At 54.5% G+C, this 22177-nt stretch overlaps 1 protein-coding gene across 3 annotated transcripts in view; it reads right to left on the reverse strand.

The window, feature by feature from the left end:
- The window catches only part of CPT1A (carnitine palmitoyltransferase 1A), a 74334-nt gene that overhangs the window by 16575 nt on the left and 35582 nt on the right, over window positions 1-22177 (reverse strand). For all 3 annotated transcript variants that reach the window (XM_029059811.2, XM_029059812.2, XM_029059813.2), the window contains exons 3-11: window positions 20581-20720; window positions 16248-16419; window positions 13081-13182; window positions 12388-12525; window positions 10274-10351; window positions 7202-7309; window positions 4628-4715; window positions 2856-3051; window positions 572-760 (exon numbers count right to left, since the gene is read on the reverse strand). In XM_029059811.2, the coding sequence (XP_028915644.1) occupies window positions 572-760; window positions 2856-3051; window positions 4628-4715; window positions 7202-7309; window positions 10274-10351; window positions 12388-12525; window positions 13081-13182; window positions 16248-16419; window positions 20581-20720 (1211 nt within the window). The remainder of the gene's footprint in view (window positions 1-571; window positions 761-2855; window positions 3052-4627; window positions 4716-7201; window positions 7310-10273; window positions 10352-12387; window positions 12526-13080; window positions 13183-16247; window positions 16420-20580; window positions 20721-22177) is intronic.

A 22177-nucleotide genomic window follows, 5' to 3' on the forward strand; every position in this document is an offset into this window, starting at 1 on the left:
CAGGGATGGTACAGAGATCAAACTCCCATAAAATCAATCCCACAGTCTCCCCGTCGGCCAAAGCCTCAGCTCCGTTTCCCTCACCCCAAGTCAATCCCCTTTCGCAGTGGCCACTAGGGAACAAAACTGGCTTTCCCCAACGTGAAAAAGATCCACTGCCAGTTTTACTAGGGCCAACATCCGTCAGGGGCCAGAGTAGCCAGGGACCGGACAACAGCCTCTGGGGATTCAGAGTTGACCCGATTGCCCGTAGGTATGCCAGGCAGATTCTCTTTTACTGATGCTAACTCAGGGCCCCTGCTTCACAAGGGCGTGGGAAAACCCTGAGAAAAGACCCCCGTTCAGAGCGGAATCTCCATCCTCGTGGAAAAATAAGAGCTGGAGAGGCCAGGCTCTGGGGCCAGGTGAGTCCTTCAACGTCCCACTGGCCTCCCGGGTCAAGCAGAGTGGGGGAGGCAAGAGGCTGAAATCAGAGGCTGAAAGGAGCCACTGGGACCACCTCCATTGCAGAATCCCTGGAGCAGGGCTCCCCAGTTACACCCTAAGTGCCCGCAGTACAGGATGTCCCTACCTGTCGTAACATTTCCCGTGCAGGAGGGATTTGGCATAGCTGTCCAATGACATCACGGGGTCCGCTTTCTTGTATCCCTGCTCTGTGTCATCCAGAGTCACAAAGAACGCCGCTTTCTCCACCGCTTCGAGGGACAGCTTGTTCTTTCCTCGTCCAAAGTATGTCTGCCGAGCCCTCGCCCATGGCACTCTGCCGTGGAAACATGCAGCCGTTACACCCACGCAGGCAGGGCGGCCTCCTGGGGACCCGTGGGCTTGGACACACAGCACTAAGAGGGAATATGCCCTTGACCGGGGCACCGGAACCACCCTTCTACCATGTGGCGGGAAGCATTTAGTCAGGGCAGCATGTGTAGACCCTCCCTGCTGTCAGAGAGCCGCCCTTTACAAGCTCTGATACAGAAGTTGCTCCCACCCTTATCCAGCCCCTGGGACCACTGATAACAATGCCAGGCCCCTACAGCCCATTGCCCTCATACGGCCAGCCGGGAGGAGATCTGAGGGTCGGTCCCTGGCAGCAAGGGATGAGGCGCTCCGCCAGCCTGGGCGTGGGTGAGGGCAGGGGAGGCCTCGGTTGGCCCAGAGCAGGGCTCTCCACATGAGCCCCAACCGCTCACCGCCCCGAAGCATCCAGCTGAGAGGTCGTCTGAGAGTCAGCCCCCAGAAGTGTGGGACAAGAAGCTCCACTGGCCCGGAGGCAGGAGGAGGGAGGAGGCGGGAGGGGAGGGTTAGCCCACAGTTAGCCAGCGCACAGCGGGGCTCCCCATGTCAGACAAAACTGGAGTGGAGGCAAGGTTCTGGACGGAACTGTGTCCAACCACACCAGAACTGGGAGGGCCACCGCTGCACCGCGCTATGCTGATCTCGGGGCCAAGCAGGGGCCCAGACTGGGGGACCGGGCAGTTGGTCACTCACGGGCAGGGGCACACGAGTGCAGGGAGCAGCCAATGAGAAGGGAGTGTGCCTCCTAGGAGGAAGGACCAGCCACCTGCAGGGGCCAGGCCAGCTCCACCTCCTCCCACCCCCCCATCCTGGGCTGGTGTCTGGGACCACAATCACACCACAGAGGGAGAGGTGGGGGCTTCTCATCACTGCAGGGGGGAGGGACACTGGCCTCCATTTCAGTCCTGCCTCTCCCCAGGACTTGGCCTCCAGCAAACACATAATATTCAGGGTGCCTATGAGCCCCTTCCTCGGGCTAATCGCTGGGGTGGATACAGGATAAATAACTTGGATACAGTCCCTCCATCTCCCGCATGGGGCTCACAGCCTAAGAGGCTGGGGAGAGCATGGGTCTTGGGCCCACTTAACAATAATAATAATAACGGTATTTGTTAAGTGCTTCCTATGTGCCAGACACTGAACTAAGCGCTGGGGTGGATACAAGCAAATCGTGTTGGACGCAGTCCCTGTCCCACATAGGGCTCACAGTCTCAATCCAGTCCCTGTCCCACATAGGGCTCACAGTCTCAATCCACATTTTACAGACGAGGTAACTGAGGCACAGAGAAGCAAAGTGATATCCCCAAGGTCATACAGCAGACAAGTGGCAGAGTTAGGATTAGAACCTTCTGACTCCCAAGCCCAGGGTCCATCCTCCAGGCCACGCTGCTTCTCTTAACATTTGACAGCTGTTGCAGGGATGGGGATGGGACACTGAAGCTCCCAGAGGTTGAATGACTGCCCAAATTCACCCAGCAGCTCAGTGCAGAGCGGGTACTGGAAACCCAGGTCTCCCAGCTCCTCATCCCATGGTCTTCCCACTAGGCTATGCTGCCAAGTCCTGGTTCTGCCCTCCAGGAGTTTTCAACCTGAGGCAGAAACCCAAACTGAAGCCAACTTCAAATTCAAAACCTAAAATCATGGGACAGTGATTTAATGATAAGGCATTTAATGAGAAAAACAATGTGAAGCAGAGTGGCCTAGTGAAAAGAGTCCAGGCCTACAAGACAGAGGACCTGGGTTCTAATCCCAGCTCTGCAACTTGTCAACTGTGGAACCTCTGGGAGAGTCACTTAAATTTTCCGAGCCTCGGTTTTCTCTTATGAAAAATGGGGATTCGACAGATGTCCTCCCTCTGTGAATAGACTGTGAGCCGCATGAGGGACAGAAGACTGTGTCTGACTGATGATCTTGTATTTCCACCAACACTTAGTAGTGTGCTTGGCACAGAGTGAGCACCTAACACACTTTTGAATTATTAATATTATCACCATCCTCATCGTTGTGATGATTAAAAGCCCGTGACAGCACCACATTAAAAAACATAAGGCAGAAGTACACACCGTTCCCCAGCTGTGAGGGCAGCTAATTTCTCTTCTCCAGCCTGAGGCTCAGAAGGGTCATCAAGTATTCTCTCCATCTGCTGCTCAATTTCTCGGGGTTTCAACAGTCTCCCATCGTGGTAGAGCCCCACTTTGAAGTATCTCCCCCTATGGTACACCACAATATGTTTGCTGTCCTTCACGTGCTGGATAACATCTGCAATTGTAGACATGTGTTAGGCTGCAAGTATGACCGTCAGCAAAGCACGGACAGCAATCCACCCACCCACCCACCCATCTATCTATCCATCTATCCATTCAACCACAGAATCACGCATCCATTCATCCATCCACCCTCCCATCCATCCATCACCCATCCATGCATACATCCGTCCACCCTCACATCCATCCATCCATCACTCATCCAACCACCTATCCACTCATCAATCCATCTACCCACCCATTCATGCATCCATCCATCCACCCACGGATCCATCCACCCAACCACTGAGTGCCTGGGAGAGTATGACAGATTAGTGTGGGAGGCAGACAGCCAGCCAGACAAACACACAAGAAGTGGGAGTGGAAGGGCTGTCCAAGATGACCCTCCGGGAGCCACCCTGCACTGACACGTTCCGAACTGCACGACATACACTCACACGCACGCCAGGTCCTGGCGTCCCAGGATGCTCTGCTCCCTCCACCCACCATGCTTCCTTGCTTCGGAACCAATCACAATGTCTTCAGCCCACTTCCTTTCCTTTCCCAGGCTGGGGGACTGGGACTGGGATAAGGATGGTGGGGGCTGGGAGCTGGCCCAGGGGTCTGCGTTGCAACACTCGCACAGGGAGTGGTGGGAATATTGGCTGCCCCCCTCCCCCTCGCCCCCTGTGACTCCAAATCCCTAACTTTCTCAGCCCCCACAGCGGGTTGTCTCTAACCACTCCAAGGACCAAAAACCAGACCTCTTTAGTGGTTCTGGAAGAAGAGCCAAGGAAACTCCATGGTCCTGGGAGCAAACGCAGGGAAATGAGGGGCCCCTGGCAGGGAAAGGTCCTGTGCCACTCAAAGTTCAGGGCGAGGGGAGGGTCCTCACAGCTAGCTGGCTGGGTTCGTGTGTTTGCGATCCACTCCATGCCCTCAGGGAAGATTTCCAAGGAATCTCTGCTTCTCCAGGCCTCCCCCATCAAACTATCGTGCTTCATGTCAGCACGTCGGCTCCACATCCTGTGACCCAGTGGACCTGTCTACTCTTTCCATGGCCCCTTGCAAGCTCACCTCTACCACTCTCATCTCCGCCCCTGGCGCAGGCCGCTCCCCAGCCGGGGGTCTCCTGGCCCTCATCCCGTAGGCTACAGCTCTGCCTATGTTGAACGCCCTCCTCAAATCTTATCTCCTCCAATGAGCATCCCCTGACACACCCCAAGTTGCCCCAAGCCACGGGCCAAACGGAGCCCCGACGCCCCAGTCCTCAGCCCTCTTTTGTGTATACGCCCTCGGGGTCCCTATTCCATTACTTGTCCTGACTTCTCGTCTCTATCAATATTCTAACGTCCCGTCACCCTCCGTTTAGATAGTAAGCACCTTGTGGATGGGAAACATGCCACTTCTCTGTTTCGCCCGTCCTAGGCGCTCAGTACGGGGCCTTCATCGGGTCAGTCCCCACCCTCAGTTCACCATCACCGCCACCAGGGAGCGCCACAGCACGGGGACAACATCCAGCAAGACAGTGCTAGGGCAAGGGCGGAGGAACCCGCCTTGCCCAGGTTTAGGGCCTGGGAGACCCCCCTCACCTGTCTCCTCTCCTGGAATGCGGGACGTGTTGAACATCCGCTCCCATTGCGCTGAGCAGAGCGGAACAGTGGATCCCAACAGAAAAATCTGGTCACAAACGCATATCAGAAATGAAACTCAGGGGGTGGGAAGAGATCACTGCCTGATTGCCTTGTTCATCCATAGACTGCCCCCATCCCGCCCCCTTCCCAACACCCACACCGCACCTGCTATTCCAGCTATTCCCTGACTGGGGGGGTGGGGCAGAGGGGAGGGCATGACATAACCGGGGGTGGGGAGGGGGGGTCCGGGACCCGCAACGTTGACAGCATAGAGTCAGGAAGGGCTCTGAGGCCAGAAACAAGGCCAGATCCCCAAGCCTTTAGGTGCCACCCCTTCCAACTGGCAGTTATCAATGAGCACCTGTAAACACGTTCGAATGTCTCCCAACTAACCAGACTACGCCATGTTGGGCGGGGGGAATGTGCCTACCAACTCTGTTATACTGTCCTTTCCCAAGCACTTTGTACAATGATCTGTACACAGAAAGTGCTCAATAAATATAATTGATTCTTAAAAACCCTTTCTCTACTCTTCTCCAACATTCCATCTCCCAACCAAACCGTCCTCGCAGCCTCGACTCTCTACGGCTCCCCGATCTCATACAGGGATGTTGAAGGGAAAATCGAGAATGGGTGACAGACACCAGGAAGCCCAAGAAACTGCCGTCTGGAGAACAGACATGGGGAAACCATAAGCAAGGAGGCCCGTCTAAACAGATTAAGGACACAGAAAAATAAAACCCCAAACAAAGAAAAATGGGAATCAAGTGCCGAGGGCAGACCGGCAGGACGCAGCGCCATCTGCAAGGGAGCGGCTCTTTATGAAAAACTTGGTAAGCTGTATTTCAGCACAAGTTGTTCAGAACGTTCTCCAGACAATGCAAGTCCGAGTATTCAGCCGTTGTCCATTCTCTTCACATGTTCCCAGCAGAGCTTGCTGACATGTGGAGTGGGAGCTTCGGTGCTAAAAGACTGACTTTGTTCCAGGACTTAGTTGTCTGGGGTTCCATCCTGCCACTTTGGCCATTGAGTCGGGCCCACCAGTGACGGCTGTGTAGGGTCTGCCTAGGCCTCCCGACCGAAGAGGAGGTTAGGGGCCAGCAGTCCTGGAGATGTTGCGCTTGACTGGAGACCGCCACCCCACTGCCGCCGCCCTCCTCTGCAGTCTGATGTTCTCCCTAAGGGGCGGCTGGCCTTCTCGATTCTGTTTCCTGAAGCAGTCAATCATTGCATCCTCCATTAGGCTGCTGCTTAGGTAACGCAATTCTGTGATGGGCTTTTGCTCCACAGGACAAATAAGAGTTTTCGGCTGGGCCAGGCCATGCCAACACATCGCCTCCGTGTTCTTCAGGCTTGGCGCCAGTTCATGACACCAGGCTGAGGTGGGTCATCAGTTTGCGATACCCTGCAGCCCTTCCCGGGCGTGGACTTCTAGGGTGGCACACAACCATTCCCAGATGACGCTCCGACTCGGTCAGGTCGGAAGAGTTTCCTGGAGATGTTGAAGAGCGTTCTCACACGTGCACCAAGTCCCTCGCTGCCTCCTCCATCCCGGCTGCGGGGAACATGTCAGACAGGACCGGGCCCACTACCCAACTCTGCCCGTGGAGGAAAGGCTTGGCTCCAGCGGACGGGGTCCTGGCCGCTCTGGCCCAGAGGTCATAGAATCTTGATGAGCCGGGCCACCCAGATGAGGCCGAAGGTGGAGGGGAGGAGAATGGGGTGAGGGGAGGTGAAGGGGATACTAACGGGACTTGGAGAGTTACAATAACAACAATTGAGGGTATTTGTTAAATGCTTGCTAAACACCACGATACAATCCTGTCTCCTTTTAGCCTTCTCAGCTTGAAGAAAACCAGCCTTGCAGCCTACCTAGTGATCTCTGTCTCTGTGTTCGATCTCCCTCTCTCCCCCTCTGTGGCCAACAGTGCAGCCACGTGTCCGCCCACATCCCCGGCCCAGTCGGGACTCTCCGGATCATGTAGCCCAGGTTCTCCATTAACCCAGGAGGACCAGGTTAATCTGCCCGGCCCACCATCTCACTAACCACAGAGAAGTCCCTCTGTAAGACCCTCACCGCGGTGACTCTGGCTCCGCTGCCCAAGCCTTGAGTTAACAGGAGCCATCGACAAAGTGGCGCCTCTCAACTCGGCCCACGTGCCAATAAAGTTTTATCGTTGGGTGACCGAATTTTCCAAGTTCTTTGCTCAGGGATAAACTTCCCCTCAGACATCACGAGGCCCAGCTGGGTCCCTGAGTAGTCTGCAGGGTGTTTGTTTCATGCCGGCTTTTCCTCACCTGAAGCTGCCATTTCTCCACCCATCATGGATAAAGGAACAGACTGACATGGATAAAGGAACAGACTGACAGCATATAGGGTATAATCCTTGGGCTGGTGTATAGAAGTAGCCCCCAGTCCCTTGCTCCCCTCCCTCAGGCAAGGCCTCCGAGGAAGGCCCATGCTGCGTACCCACCCACCTACCCCCTGGGTGAGGAGGGCTTCCCGAACGCAGGCGGCCCATAGTTACATACGGGCTTGATTTCCTCACGGTCCAGCTTCTTCCGGTAGAGCAGGATGGCGTGGATGGCATTGCCAGCTCTGGCAGCCTGCAGGTGTGTCGGGGTGACATACAGCAAGTCCTGAACGGGGAACAGCCGGACCCAGGCAAAGTGGGGAAAAGGAAAGCGTTAGGGTCAGAGCGTGGGGATAAAGCAGGAAATCCACTTGCCAAAGTCATCATCATCATCATCAATGGTACTTATTGAGTGCTTACTGTGTGCAGAGAGCACTGTACTAAGCACTCGGGAGAGTACAATACAACGGAGACGGAAGACAAGTCCCTTGCCCACAGTGAGCTTACAGTATAGAGGGGAAGACGGACATCAATAGAAATAAATCATTTATAATAGATAATTTAGAGGTTTGTACACAAGTGCTGTGGGATTGAGGGTGGGGTGGATATTAAATGCCCAGAGGTCACAGATCCAAGAGCATAGACAACACAGAAGGGAGACAAAGCCGGGAAAAGGGGGGCTTAACTGGGGAAGGTCGCTTGGAGATGAGCCTTCCAGTTACATCAGACAGCGTTTCGCCACTCTTCCCTGATAAGCTCTTCCCAGTTGGTTCAAGCTTCACGTACTAGGTGGCGGCTGCTCAGTTATGCGGGGAAAGGTCTCCATATACCAAGAAAAGGGTCACTTTGCAAGTTTTAGTCACCCTAGAGTTTGACATTTGTGTTCCAATCGTTTGCCTGAGAATTTTCTCCGAAACTGGTGATCATTCTGCCCCAACTGGGGTTTCCAGGCCAACGGCACGTTTTCCCTCCAGAGCTCCATGGGTCAGAGCACGGCTGCCCTGGGGGTCAGGGGGTGGGTGGGGTGGGGAGGAGATCCGGAGCACCGGACGGGGCACTAGCAGAGGCCCATGTGACCCAGAGCCCCTAGGAGACTGGGAACGCCGGGGTCCCTGCCGCTCCCTAATCCTGGTCCCACCTCATGCTACCGGTCCCCGGGAGGTTGCCGGGGGAGGCTGCCATGGGCACCGGGAACTGGGAGACGGTGGGGAGAGTAGGGAATATGGATCTTGTCACAGAGAGTTTTGCTCTGTTCCTGCTCTTTCCAGTCTCCCCCAAGTCTCAACTCAACTGAGGAGCTAAAGCCTCATTTTCCCCTTTTCCCTCTGCTCCTCCACCTCTCCCTTCCCATCCCCACAGCACTGTACTTGTCCGCTCAACTGTATATATTTTCGTTACCCTATTTATTTTGTTAATGAATTGTACATCGCCTTGATTCTATTTAGTTGCCATTGTTTTTACGAGATGTTCTTCCCCTTGACGCTGTTTAGTGCCATTGTTCTTGTCTGTCCGTCTCCCCCGATTAGACTGTAAGCCCGTCAAACGGCAGGGACTGTCTCTATCTGTTGCCGACCTGTTCATCCCAAGCGCTTAGTACAGTGCTCTGCACATAGTAAGCGCTCAATAAATACTATTGAATGAATGAATGAATGAATGAATGAACTGGGAACCCCGGCAGGAGCGAACCTAATTGCTTTACCTTCTGTCGACCCAACACATAGCACAGTGCTTGGCACACAGAGGGATTTAATCAATCCAATTGACTGATGGGGCCTCTTAAAGAAACAACGGTGAGACTCAGTCCTGTCACTACCATTATGAGATCATTCTAATAATAATAATGATGCCATTCATTAAGCACTTCTATATGCCTAGCACTGTCCTAAGCACTGCAGGAGAAACAAGGTAATCAGTTGTCCCATGTGGGGCTCACAGTCTTCATCCCCATTTTCCAGATGAGGTCACTGAGGCACCGAGAAGTGAAGTGACTTGCCCAAAGTCACACAGCTGACAAGTGGCGGGGCCAGGATTGGAACCCACGACCTCTGACTCCCAAGCCCAGGCTCTTTCCACTGAGCCACGCTGCTTCTGCTGTAATTATACGCAGCATGGTTCAGTGGAAAGAGCACGGGCTTGGGAGTCAGAGGTCATGGGTTCAAATCCCAGCTCGGCCACTTGTCAGCTGTGTGACTTTGGGCAAGTGACTTAACTTCTCGGTGCCTCAGTTACCTCATCTGTAAAATGGGGATTAAGACTGTGAGCTCCACATGGGACAACCTGATTCCCCTGTGTCTACCCCAGCGCTTAGAACAGTGCTCGGCACAGAGTAAGCACTTAACAAATACCAACATTATTATTATTATACCACAACCACCACCATCACTCCCTCCTCCATCACCACCACCCCTCCTTCGACCACCACCATCACCACCTTCCTCCATCACCACCTTCCCCCATCACCGTCACCTCCTTCCCCCACCACCATCTTCACCACCACCTCCTCCATGGCCACCATCTTCAAAGGGTCTCTCCACCATCCCCATCACTGGATGCTACCAAGGATAACAAAATTGATGGGGCTGAGGGAAGTTGGAAAAGCTGCCTGGGAAATCTGGCTAAACCTATAGGAACACAAGGGAATGCTACTCTCCGGGCAGAAACGCCACCAGACCAGCACCAGCCTGGTCCCACTGACCCAGCTTTCCTTTGCGCTTCAGTAAAATGGGGGCTCAGCAGACGCTGGGTCGGGCTGCCCTCCTGCCTCTCCTCTATCAACGCTCAGAAAGAGTCTTTCCCTTTTCTGGGGAGTCCGAGTGTCCATCTGTTTCCCCAGGCCCTCCCTGGGTCGAGTCCCGCCTGAGCCGGGATCCTGGCCTGCACCAAGCGCAGGTCCAAGAGCACTGAAGGCCCGGACCGTGGCTGGGCCGTGGAACAAGTGGACCGGGGCTCTCCTTCCAGTGGCACGGCAGAAAGGTGTGCGCAGAGATATCACGGCGGGCACTGTGGTGGGCACTGCAGCAGGCATCGCCACTTACGGGCAGCGGCCGCTGCTTCTGTCAAGGCCTGGCGGGGTTCACCGGTGCCAGATTCAGTCCAGAGCAAAGCTGTACATTCCTCTCCACCGCACAGAGGGGCTGGGTCGCCCGAACCCTGGCCATTTGAGCCGAGAAGGCAACCCCTCTGGTGAGAGCTGCCCTCGGTCCCACCACCAACCAGTCATGAGATTTTCGTGCTGCCCGACGGTACTCACCATGGCAAAGTAGTTGCTATTGACCATAATGGGTCCACGCCCCCGGAGGTAGATGTATTCTTCCCACCAGTCGCTGACCTGTGTAGGGGTCGAGGACAAGAGGCAGAGGAGCACAGACACCCTTAGCAGACGACCGCACATCTACCGTCACCCATCTGGGCAGGGCTGCGGGCGGGGCTGAAGGCAGGGCCAAAGGCAGGGCACGATCCCCAAAAGGGAGGAGAGAGCTCGGAGCTGGGAGAAGCGAGAACTCGGAGACTGCGGAGACCGCACAGACCGCCTCGGGCACATCACTCCCCATTTCTGGATCTGCCTCTGTCAATAGGGGACCAGATCCCTGCTCGTTCTCTCTCCTTCCGGCTGAGAGAGTCGGTGAGCCCTGGGCATGGGGGTGGAGTGGGGGTGGGGCCGGGGGACCCGGTCTGATCGATCGAATTAGCCTCTGCCCCCTGCACCCAGCCCAAGAGTACCCACTTGATGCCCCAATCCTCTCTATTATTATAGTGATTCTTATTCTGATAAGAGTGGACTTGGAGGTAGAGGAGGTGCCGCAGTGCCGTCCCATAGGAAAGAAAGAACGGTGGCCACACGAGTTGACGGACCTGGGAACAGAAACTGAGGCTCGGTCCGGCGCCTCGGGAGGGGTGGGGGATGCTGGGGCCGCGACTGTGGTGCCTCCCCTCAGTGAATACACCCACCCCAGAGGGATAGGCCACGTGACTCAAGGGACAAGGACCCCAGCTGGGCTGGGACAATGCGGTGTCTGAATGCTAGGTGGTATCCTCCCAACTTGGGAGGATCCCGGGGGGCGGAGCTGCCCCCTGGACACCTTGCCTTTGCCAGGCAGGACCTGGGCCGGCCCACCTTGATATCACAGCCTCCCAGAGATTCACCCCAGGAGGAATTTTCACCAACCATGTGGTGAATTTTAAAATAATAATAATAATGATAACAACAATAATTGAGGAATTTATGTGCTTACTAGGTGCCAAGCACAGAGAAGCAGTGTGGCTCAGTGGAAAGAGCACGGGCTTGGGAGTCAGGTCATGGGCTCAAATCCCGGCTCTGCCACTTGTCAGCTGTGTGACTGTGGGCAAGTCACTTAACTTCTCTGTGCCTCAGTTCCCTCATCTGTAAAATGGGGATTAAGACTGTGAGCCCCACGTGGGACAACCTGATTCCCCTGTGTCTACCCCCAGTGCTTAGAACAGTGCTCTGCACATATTAAGCGCTCAACAAATACCAACATTATTATCCAAGACAATCGGTTCGGACATAGTCCCTGCCCCATGAGGGACTCACGTTTAAGTAGGACGGAGAACAAATATTGAATCCCCTTCTACAGATGTGGAAACTAACAGAGAATTTAAGTGACTTGCCCAAGGTCACTCAGCAGGTAAACGGTGGAGCTGGGATTAGAAGCCAGGTCCTCTGCCTCCCAGTTCCGGGCTCTTTTCCCAGTAGACTGACCAGGCAAAATCGACCGATGGCTGGCCAGGAGGCAGGAGGCCCTGCTTCCGCTTCCTGGGTACCCGGGTGAACCTGATGTGGCTCAAAAACCGTCCAGGCCACTTGGTGGCTGTGACTCAGCAGAGGGGGTGTGGGTTGAAGCAGTGTGGCTTAGTGGAAAGAACCCGGGCTTGGGAATTGGAGGAAGTGAGTTCTAATTCCAGCTCTACCACTTGTCAGCTGTGGGACCTAGGGCCAATCACTTAACTTCTCTGTGCCTCAGTTACCTCATCTGTAAAATGGGGATTAAGACTGTGAGCTCCACATGGGACAACCTGATTACCTTGTATCTACTTCAGCGCTTAGAAAAGTGCTTGGCACATATAAGGGCTTAACAAATACCATTATTATTATTATTATTATTATTATTATTATGTTGAGGGGTGGGCTGGGGGCCAGGAGGAAGGGACCAGCCTTCAGCGCCTGCTCTCCAAGGAGGAGGTCTGCTGCTCTGCTACTCAATCTTCCTGCTAAGCCCAGGAACCCGGGCACCCACTCCCTTCCCCACACAGGCCTCAGGGTGAAGGGAGAGCCACGTGACTGGCTTTGGGCCCCAGCTGGATGGGTGCCAGGGGCCGGAGCCAGGGGCTCTGCTAGACACTTACATAATTGGTGGCCCACCAGGACTTCAGCTTCAGATACCACTGCAGCTTGGGTCCCAGACTGATTGCAAAATCTTTGGCAAGACTGTCCATTCTTTTGAAATTTTCTTCATTCATAAGTGGCCGAACGGATTCCAGGTACTACAGTGAATGGGCGGGAGAGGATCGGGTCAAACAGGCGGCTTTCCCTGAAGCTGTTATGACCTTCCTCGCTCGCTCCCTCCCTCCCTCCATCCATTCCAGGGGGCACGGGTTGGGACAGAAACAGCTGGAGCCATTCAAGGGGGCGAGGGGGATCCATTCCCACCAGGCCTGGCGCTCCAGCCAACTATGCACCCACACACCGACACAGACCCACACATCATTCCAGCCAGCAACGCATCCGCACAACACCACAGCCGGCCCCGAGGGGAGCCCGGGCGGAGAGGGACTGGGCCGCTGCTGGGCCAGGGCTGGTAACCAGCCCCTCGCTCGTCAATCACGGTGCACGACTGGGGGCCTCATGGGTCAAGCTGGAAATTTCAAGGGAAATCAAGTCCAGCCCATGCCACCCAAGCTTAATTCACCCCGAAAGAGTACCTGACCTCGAGCATTCCCTTCCAACTGTCCACGACGGCCAGGGTCCAGGGAGGCCAGGGAAGGTCCCTCGGGACAACTCATCCATAGGCAGTTAACCACTCAAAGGTGGAAACTCACCCTGTTCACAGTGTCCTTCACAGCGGGGACAGGCAGGCGGGGCAGAGAGGTCTGGAAGCTGTAGAGCATGGGCTTCCGGCCCGAGAAAAGCTTGACCATCCCCTGAAATGACCAGAGAAAATGGGGTTGGCTCTCGGAGGGTCCCCGGGGCAACCTTGGCTTGGTATCTCACCCCACTGATGGGATCCCCGCAGACTAGTCACAACCTGCCCCGACAGACCCCTCCAGAAAGTATGCCCCGGTGCAACCGCCTCTGGGACCCCAGCCCCCAAACCATGCCCTTCTCCAAGATCTCGGCCCCACACCATCCCCTTGGGAAACACACCCACTGGATTGCTTTCCCCCCGCCCTTGTTGTCTCCTCACAATAGTCCCCCTGCCCCAGGACCATCTCCTCTTCACATGACTTCACCCCTCCTCCAAGGACTGTGCCCCCCATCGATACGCACATACCCAAAGCATCCCCCAGCAACCCAGCCCGCTAGATTCACTCACCCCCATCCTCCGTTTTAGAGATCCCTAAGGAACATCAATTTTTATTTTATTTTTTTAATGATACCTGTTAAGCGCTTACTACTTGTCAAGCACTGCTCTATGTGCTGGAGTAGAGTCAAGATAATCAGGAGAGACACATGGGGCTCACAGTCTGAGTTGGATGGAGAACAGATTTTGAATCCCCATTTTATAGATGAGGAAACTGAGGCTCTTAGAAGTGAAGTGACTGGCCCAAAGTCACACAGAAGGCAATCTACCGGTCAATCAATTGAATTTATTGAGCGCTTACTGTGTACAGATCACTATACTAAACACTTGGGAGAGTAGAATATAACAGAACTGGTAGATACATTCCCTGGTAAACAATAAGCCTTCAGTCCAGAGACAAGTGGTGGAGCTGGGATTAGAACCCAGATTTAAGCCCCCCTTTTCCTTTGCTCCCCCTCCCCTCCCCATTGCCCTGACTCACTCCCTTTATTTTACCCCCCTCCTCGCCCCACAGCACTTGTATATATGTACATATGTATATTTATAATTCAATTTTTTACTAATGGTGTGTATATATCTATATTTATTTATAATTATGCTACTGATGTGTGTTTACTTGTTTTGATTTCTGTCTCTCCCCTTCTAGACTGAGAGCCTGCTGTGGGCAGGATTGTCTCTATTTGCTGTTGAAATGTACTTTCCTAGGACTTAGTACAGTGCTCTGCACCCAATAAGTGCTCAACAAATACAATCAAATGATTGAATTAGAATCCAGGCTCTGTGACTCTCAGGCCCAGGCTCTTTAATAATAATAATGTTGGTATTTGTTAAGCGTTTACTATGTGCCGAGTACTATTCTAAGCACTGGGGTAGATACAGGGTAATCAGGTTGTCCCACATGAGGCTCACAGTCTTAATCTCCATTTTACAGATGAGGCAACTGAGACACCGAGAAGTCAAGTGACTTGCCCAAAGTCACACAGCTGACAGGTGGCGGAGCCAGGATTAGAACCCATGACCTCTGATTTCTAAGTCTGTGGTCTTTCCACTGAGTCTCCCTGCTTCTCATTTAACTCTGCTGAAACCGCCAAAACTGGAATGCAGCACAGACCAGTGAGATGAGTCTGGGACTGGGGAGTCATGAGACCTCAGTTCTAGTCCCGGCTCTGCGTCTGGGCTACTGTGAGACCTCGGGCAAGTCACCAAAACCTCTCGGGACCTCAGTTTTCTCATCTGTAAAATGGAGCCAGGGCCGGAGGCTGATCCCATTGCATCTAGCCCGGCACTTAGCCCGATGCTGGGCCAGTAGTAAGCGCTGAACCAATTCACTGATGGTGTTTTTACTGCTGGGCCACTTGAGGGAGACCGTGAAGGAGAGCCGCTTTGCCTCGTCTCCAAGACCCCTCCCCAGCCACGGCCCTTTCTCACCGACTGCAGGGGGGCCCTCTGGGGGTTCAGGTTGGACTCAGAGCCCCCAGACCACTGCCAGAAAAGGGCCCAGCTGGACTCTGGCCTTGATCTGGCCCCTACACACCCCAAGGTCCCCCACCTTCACCCTCCCTTCTGGGCCTGGCGGGCAGTGGTTAATTGGCTGGACAACTGCCGAGCCCTCTGAAGCCACAGCAGCTGCCCACGGCTCCCAGCTCCCAAAGCTCCCACAGCCCCCGAGCTCCGTCCGGGTGGGTTCCCGGGCCGGGCTGTTGGAGGCCATTGGGGGCAGGGGGTCTTCCGCTGGAAGCTTCGGGGTTCACCCTGCTGTGTGGTGCTCCCTGTCCGAGTGGGGTCCCGGGCCAGGCTGTTGGAGGCTGCTGGGGGCTCCTGCTGGAGGCCTCGGGGTTCGCCCTACTGAGAGGTCCTCCCTGATAGAACGGGCTGGAGCTCGGGAAATGGACGAGGCCACTCCCCCATCCTCCCGCCCACTGGCCCTGCTCTCTCCCCCCACCCTTGAGGAGCCGCCCTGCTCCTTTCCACTCTCTTGAAGGCGGGTGCTGGAGCTCCCTCCCCTCCGCAGCCTGGAGCGGCCAGAAGCCAACATGGCAGCACAGGAAAGGAGTGTCAACATGGGCACAGTGTGGGCAGTGTGGCCACAACCCCAGGGGCCACTGTGTCCTTCTGGTGTCTGCCTCCCCTGAGCCTGGAGGACAGTTGTAATATATGCACTCACCACATGCACTCGATCTCTCTCTCTCTCTCTTTCCCTCCTCTTTGCCCAGCAGGGAGAAGAGGAGGGTTAGGTTCCCCAGAGAAGCTGCACACAGAAGCTTGGGCCCCGACAGTTGAGGAAGCAGCCCTGGGGACGAAGCAGCATGACCTAGTGGAAAGAGCTTGGGCCTGGGAGTCTGAGGGCCTGGGTTCTATCCCCAGCTCTGCCATCTGACTGTTGTTTGACCTCGGGCAAGTCACTTCGCTTCTCTAGGCCTCAGTTCCCTCATCTGCAAAACGGGGATTCAATCCTATTCTCCCTCCAACTTAGACTGTGAGCCCCATGTGGGACTTGATTAAGCTGTAACTACTCCAGCACATAGTAAGCACATCACAAATACCCCCATTATAAAGCCAGAGAATCCCATTGTCACCGGGGCGGGGGGCAGGGCACTCCCGCCCCTCTGGGTCCAGATGACGATGAGGATGTCGGGGGGCGGTGATGCCGGCTGTTGCTGGGGACGGTTGGGGAGGGGGCCTTACCATCCAAACCTTGGTGGCCTTGGACAGTTTTCCATGCTCCGAGAACATCCAGCCGTGGTAGGAGAGCAGCATCTTCAGGGAGTAGCGCATGGTCAGCATCAGGGTCACCCACAGTCCGGTGCCAAACAGGAGGCCGCTCACGACACTCCGCGTCTTGCTGGACAGGCACCCGCTGCGACACAAGAGAGTCGGCCCCATGTCACCAAGGAGCCGGGAGCCACTGCCACCCCCCACGCCGAATTCTCCTGTGATGGCATCCAGTAGTCACTGCACCAGACTAGGGAGAGGGAGGCCTGCTGGTCTGCATGTGGCCACGCCAACCCATCCCAATTGGAGGGGGATCCAGGCCGTCACAAGGGTGAACCCCAGGGTTACCTCAATCCATCTGTCCATCCGTCTGACAACCAATGGTATTGATTGAGCACTTAGTGTGTCCAGGGTACTGTACTGAACACTTCGGAGCTCAGTGGGTGGACATGGTCCCTGCCCTCAAGGACCTTAAACTCTCAAGGAGGACAACACAAATTAATGACAGGTGGGGAAGGCAACCAAAACTAGAGGTATAGACCTAGATGTTCGGGGGACATTGACTCAAGGGCGGAGGTGACCCAGAAGGGAATGAGAAAGAGTGTGGTGGGGGGGTGAGAGATTAGTCAGGGAAGGCTTCCTAGAGGAGATGTAATTTGAATAGGGCTCTTACGATAGAGTGCCGTGGTCTACCCAATATGGGGGGGTGGGAGAGAGGGTCCAGGAAGAAGGGAGGGAGGGCATGAATAAGGGGTTGACAGTGAGAGAGATGACACTGGAGCACAGCAAGAGGACTGGAGTGATAGGACCCACGTGTTTGAGCTGGACTGTAATGGAAGAACACAGAGAAGAGAGAGAGAGAGAGGGAAGGAGAGAGGGAGGGAAAGGGAAGGAGGAAGGAAGAAGCTAACCAAGAGCCTTAAAGCCGAAGGTCAGGAGTCTCTGCCTGATGGGGCAAAGGCCGGGAAACCAATTCCAATCTCTTGGAAATAATGAAACCCCTTCCTCTTCCGCTTAATCCACCTGCATGAGAGTCTATCCCTCCCCTTGGGGCTGGCTTTCAAACACAAATGTGGAAATCGGGTGTTTGTCTTTTTCTTTATTCACTTGCAGGGGCCAGGGGTGGTCTTTTGGCCCACTCAACTCACATTACATTGAAACTATCTACCCCAGCGCTTAGTAATTATTTATTCATTCATTCAATAGTATTTATTGAGCGCTTACTATGTGCAGAGCACTGTACTAAGCGCTTGGAATGAACAAGTCGGCAACAGATAGAGACGGTCCCTGCCGTTTGACGGGCTTCAAATATCATAATGACAATGATAGTGATGATTAAAATGATGCTGATGTTCAACAACCCAAAGCACATCCTTCTCCTCCTCCTTCCAGGTTGGAGGTCAGGCAGATGGGACCGGCCTTGTGGGGCCCAGGGGACTGTGGGAGCCGAAGCCCCGCTCCCTAGAGTTCAGTGTTCTTTTTTCAGTATATTCAATCAAATGAATACTATGTCTTCCACCAAATCCTGTCAGTTCGCATTGCTAAAATCTGCCCTCTCCATCCAAACTGCCATCGCGTCAATCCAAGGACTTATCCCATCCCGCCTTGACTACTGTATCAGCCTCCTCACTCACCTCCTTGCCTCCAGTCTCTTCCCACTCCAGTCCAAACTTCACTCTGCTGCCTGGATCATTTTTCTACAAAAATGTTCAGTCCATGTTTCCCCCACTCCTCAAGAACCTCCATTGGCTGCCCATCCACTCAATCCTTTTGCCCCCTCTCAGCTTACCTCACTGCTCTCCTACTACAGCCCCGGGCGCACACTTCGTTCCTCTAACAAACCTACTCACGGTACCTCAGTCATCTATCTCACTGCCAACCTCCCACCCACATCCCACCTCCAGCCTGGAACCCCCTCCCCTTTTATATCCGACAATCACTCTCCCCACTGTTGAAACCTTATCGAAGCCACATCTCCTCCAAGAGGTCTTCCCTGACTAAACCCTCATTTCCTCCTCTCCCATTCCCTTCTGTGTTGCTCTTCCACTTTGATTTGCTTCCTTTATTCACCCCTCCCTCAGCCCCACAGCATTTATGTCTATAGTCAGATTTTAATTTATTAATGTCTGCCTCCCCGTCTAAACTGTAAGCTCTTTGTGGGGAGGGAACATGTCTAGTGACTGTTATAGTGTGCTCTCCCGAGTGCTTAGTATAGTGCTCTGCACCCAGCTAGCGCTCAATAAATATTATTGACCGATTTTTCTGTTCAGATCCAAATGGTAGCAACTCCTCAGTTTGCTCTAGCCACACTTCAAATCTTTCACCTCCGTGGCCAGAGAAATTAAAATTTTGTCCACTTGAGGACTGCTCTGGTCAAGGTGAAAATGTTTGGCCCAATTTCCAGAAAATCTGCCTTTCTCATTAGTCCAGAGGGAGGGAGGGAGGTCTGGCCAGGACCCCAGGGACCCTATCTCTTTTCCCCACTCCCAGAGACCTTTACCATTTGCCGGGCCTTCAGCCTCCATCTCCCCTACCAGTAGGTCCCCAGTCTGGTCAGCACACCTCCCCCTTCTCCAAAAGCTGCCCATTCCTCATGGAGTCTGACAGACCCAGCCACCAGCTTTAAAGCCCTCGCTCCCCCTCCTACTCAAACTCGCTCCTCTCCCACTACATCCCAGCTCACGTCCTTTCTCTCTCTTGAGCCAACCTACTCACTGGGCATCATTCCTGCCTCTCTGGTCACCCAACAACCTCTTCCACCTGCAGCTCCCTTCCCCTTCACACCCATCAGATCATTATTCGCCCCATTTTCAAAGACCTCCTGAAATCCCATTTCCTGCAGGAGACTTGTTTTTGTTGCTCTTTTTATGGTATTTGTTAAGCACCTACTATGTGTCAGGCACTGTTCTAAGTGCTGGGTTAGATACAACCTAATCAGGTTAGACACAGTCCACAACCCACATGGGGCTTGCAGTTTTAATCCTCATTTTACAGGTGACGTAATTGTGACACAGAGAAATGAAGTGAAGGTCATACAGCAGAGCAGAAAAGTGACAGAGCCGGGATTAGAATTCAGGTCCTTCTGACTTTGAGGTCTGTGCTCTACTCACTAGGGTATGACGCTTCTTAGGCCTTCCCTGATTCATCTCTCCCATCCGCCACCTATCTCCTCCTCCCCTACTGCCGTTCTAGCAGTTCTGCGTCACCTGAGCCCTGGGGAACCCATCCTCCCTCCCCCAACCCACCCCTGGCCTGAGGGTGTCCATTCTATTTCCCAATTTATCACTTCCTCCTATAAGCAATTTACTTTGGGCTCTGTCACCCAGTCTAGACTGCTGGCTGCTCCTCAAGAGCAGGGGTTGTTGACTACATAGCCTAGGGAATAGAGAGCACATGTTTGGGAGTCAGAAGGTCATGGGTTCTAATCCCGGATCTACATGTCTGCTGTGTGACTATGGGCAAGTCACTTAACTTCTCTCTGCCTCAGTTCCCTCATCTGTAAAATGGGGATTAAGACTGTGATCCCTTTGTGTGAAAGGGACTACGTCCAACCCAATTATCTTGAATCTACCCCAGCGCTGAGAACAGTGCCTGGCACATAGTAAGCACTTAACAAATAACATAATTATTATTTAATATTATTATCATCGACCCTACTGGACTCTCCCTGGGGCTTTACCACAGGGCTCTGTCCACTATACTACCCTCTCAGTCTATACCACTGACGCGACGGGCAGACAAGCTGGTCCTCACAGTCACCAGCTCCATCCATCCGTCTCCCCCTTCCCCTGCCGATCCCGGACGCCAAACCCTCAGCCCTCCATCTTTCCAACCAGCCTGGCTTTGCCGGTCCTGCCGCTCTGCAATCCCAGATGGCCCAGGGAAGGCGGTGGCACTTGGCCCCAAATCTTCCACCCTGGAGAGACTCCCCACCCTGCCTTATGCTCTCCTCTCCACCAGGTAGGGGTTCCCATGCCTAGACCCCTGGGAAGCAGCCGATCTTCATTCTCCAACCCCAGGGAAGCAGGTGATCTTCGTGACCAGACTCCTGGGAAGCAGCAGATCTCCCCGCCCAGACCCCTAGGAAGCAGCTGATCTCCACGCTCAAACCTCTGGGAGGCCGCCAATCTTCCAAACCAGGCCCCTGAGGAGAGGTGGCCCACCCCAAGTGGTTCTGCAAAGGGGCCTGGGGAGCTCTGACAGCTTCTCCCCTTCCCGCCCCCGGCCACCTCGCCGGGGAGAGGCAGCGACCCCGTCGAGGAGGGCAAAAGCTCCAGGGACCCGGGAAAATGATGCCCAGACGTACGTTGTGTCGAGCGTCTGATTGATTCTTGCGATCAAGCCCAGCGAGGGGTCGACTTGAGCATATGTAGTCGACATGACGCCCACCACCACGACGAGCCAGCTGGTGGGGCTGGCAGGGTACACGCCCGTGATGATTCCATTCTGGAAGGAAACAAAGACACATGACTTCTTACCCCCAGCCGGGCCCAACACACCGCACCATCAAGTGCCAGGATCAGTCGGGGGCGAAGGGGCTTCCAATGCACCTCCCACTGGCCCACCACCACCACGAAGCCCACCCCAGCCCACGTTGTCCTAGGACTGTCAGGTCCCCCAGCTGATGAACTTGACCCACCCGGCCCCCGCCCCCAGGCTACGGCCCTTCCATTTCTCTCAGCCTCCCCTTCCCCGCTAAACCACAACCACCTGCGAGGAAGAAATGAAAGCCTGTCAGACAACGAGAAAAGGAAGAAAAGCACTGAGCTCTAAATGTTAGGTCAGTTAGGAGCCCAGTCAATCAATCAGTGATATTTATTGACTGATTGCTATGTGCAGAGCACTCTACTAAGCTCTTGAGAAAGTACAAGATAACTGAGTTAGTAGACACATTCCCTGCCAACAAGGACCTTGTAATATAGACACAACAAAACAATACTAACAGTCTGTGTGCAAGATGTGTGGTCCGCCATGTGCTTGGCCAGGCCACACACACACACACACACACACACCCCACCCCACTTCCACTCCAAGGGCGTCACAGTGGGGCTAAGTGAGGAAGGGCAGACCCCCAGAACAATGTGCCTAGAACACCAAGAGCCATGAGAGGAAACGATCCCAGCAATGGAAAATGGTCCCAATTCAGCAGGCTCAGGAGCAGTTACCCAGTGGCTGGGATTCAACTCTCCACAAACCTGATGCCAGCTGGCCACGCCCAACCAGGGCCCACGAATGGCCAAGGGCCCACCCGCCTCTGGTGAGACCCACTCAGAGGTCCCTGTCACCGCCGGCTGGGGCGGCTATCCGGGCAGACGCTGCTCTTCACCGTGAATAAATGACCACTTCACAGAGGGAGGGCTCCCACAGACGTTGCTTCAAGCAGAAAGTCACACAATGGAACTCGCTTCTCCCGCCTACCAGACTCCCACCGCTAAACTGTCCAGTCAGTCAGTCTACCTGTCCACTCCAACTGAAAAATAAAACCTTCCCTGGCCGGTCCCTTCCAGCTCTCACCCCACCTCCCCAATGCCATGCTTGTCCAGATTCCCGGATCGGGCTGCCAAAACTCTGTCCTCCAACTCTCTCTTGGACCCCCTATGAATGGCCTCCGCTCCCTCTGCTCCCCGGAAACCGCTCTTTCCGTGGTCCCCGGAGACCCGCTCCTCCTGGCCAAATCTCTGCTCTGCTCTGGGCTAATGCTCCACCATGTCCCCCTGGCAGCAGCCTTTAATGCGGTGATCACCCCACTCTCTCAGAAAGCATCAGATCATCTTATGGAGAGGGTCTGGCCCAGGACTGAGGCCAGAGGGGCAGGAGCAGCAGAAGCCCTTACTACCACAATAAGAGCGGCTGCTCTGATTGCAATCCACGACCCCTATCATCCCAGCTGGCCCCAAAGCCCC

The sequence above is a fragment of the Ornithorhynchus anatinus genome, chromosome 3 (assembly GCF_004115215.2).
Source record: "Ornithorhynchus anatinus isolate Pmale09 chromosome 3, mOrnAna1.pri.v4, whole genome shotgun sequence".
Lineage (NCBI taxonomy): Eukaryota > Metazoa > Chordata > Mammalia > Monotremata > Ornithorhynchidae > Ornithorhynchus > Ornithorhynchus anatinus.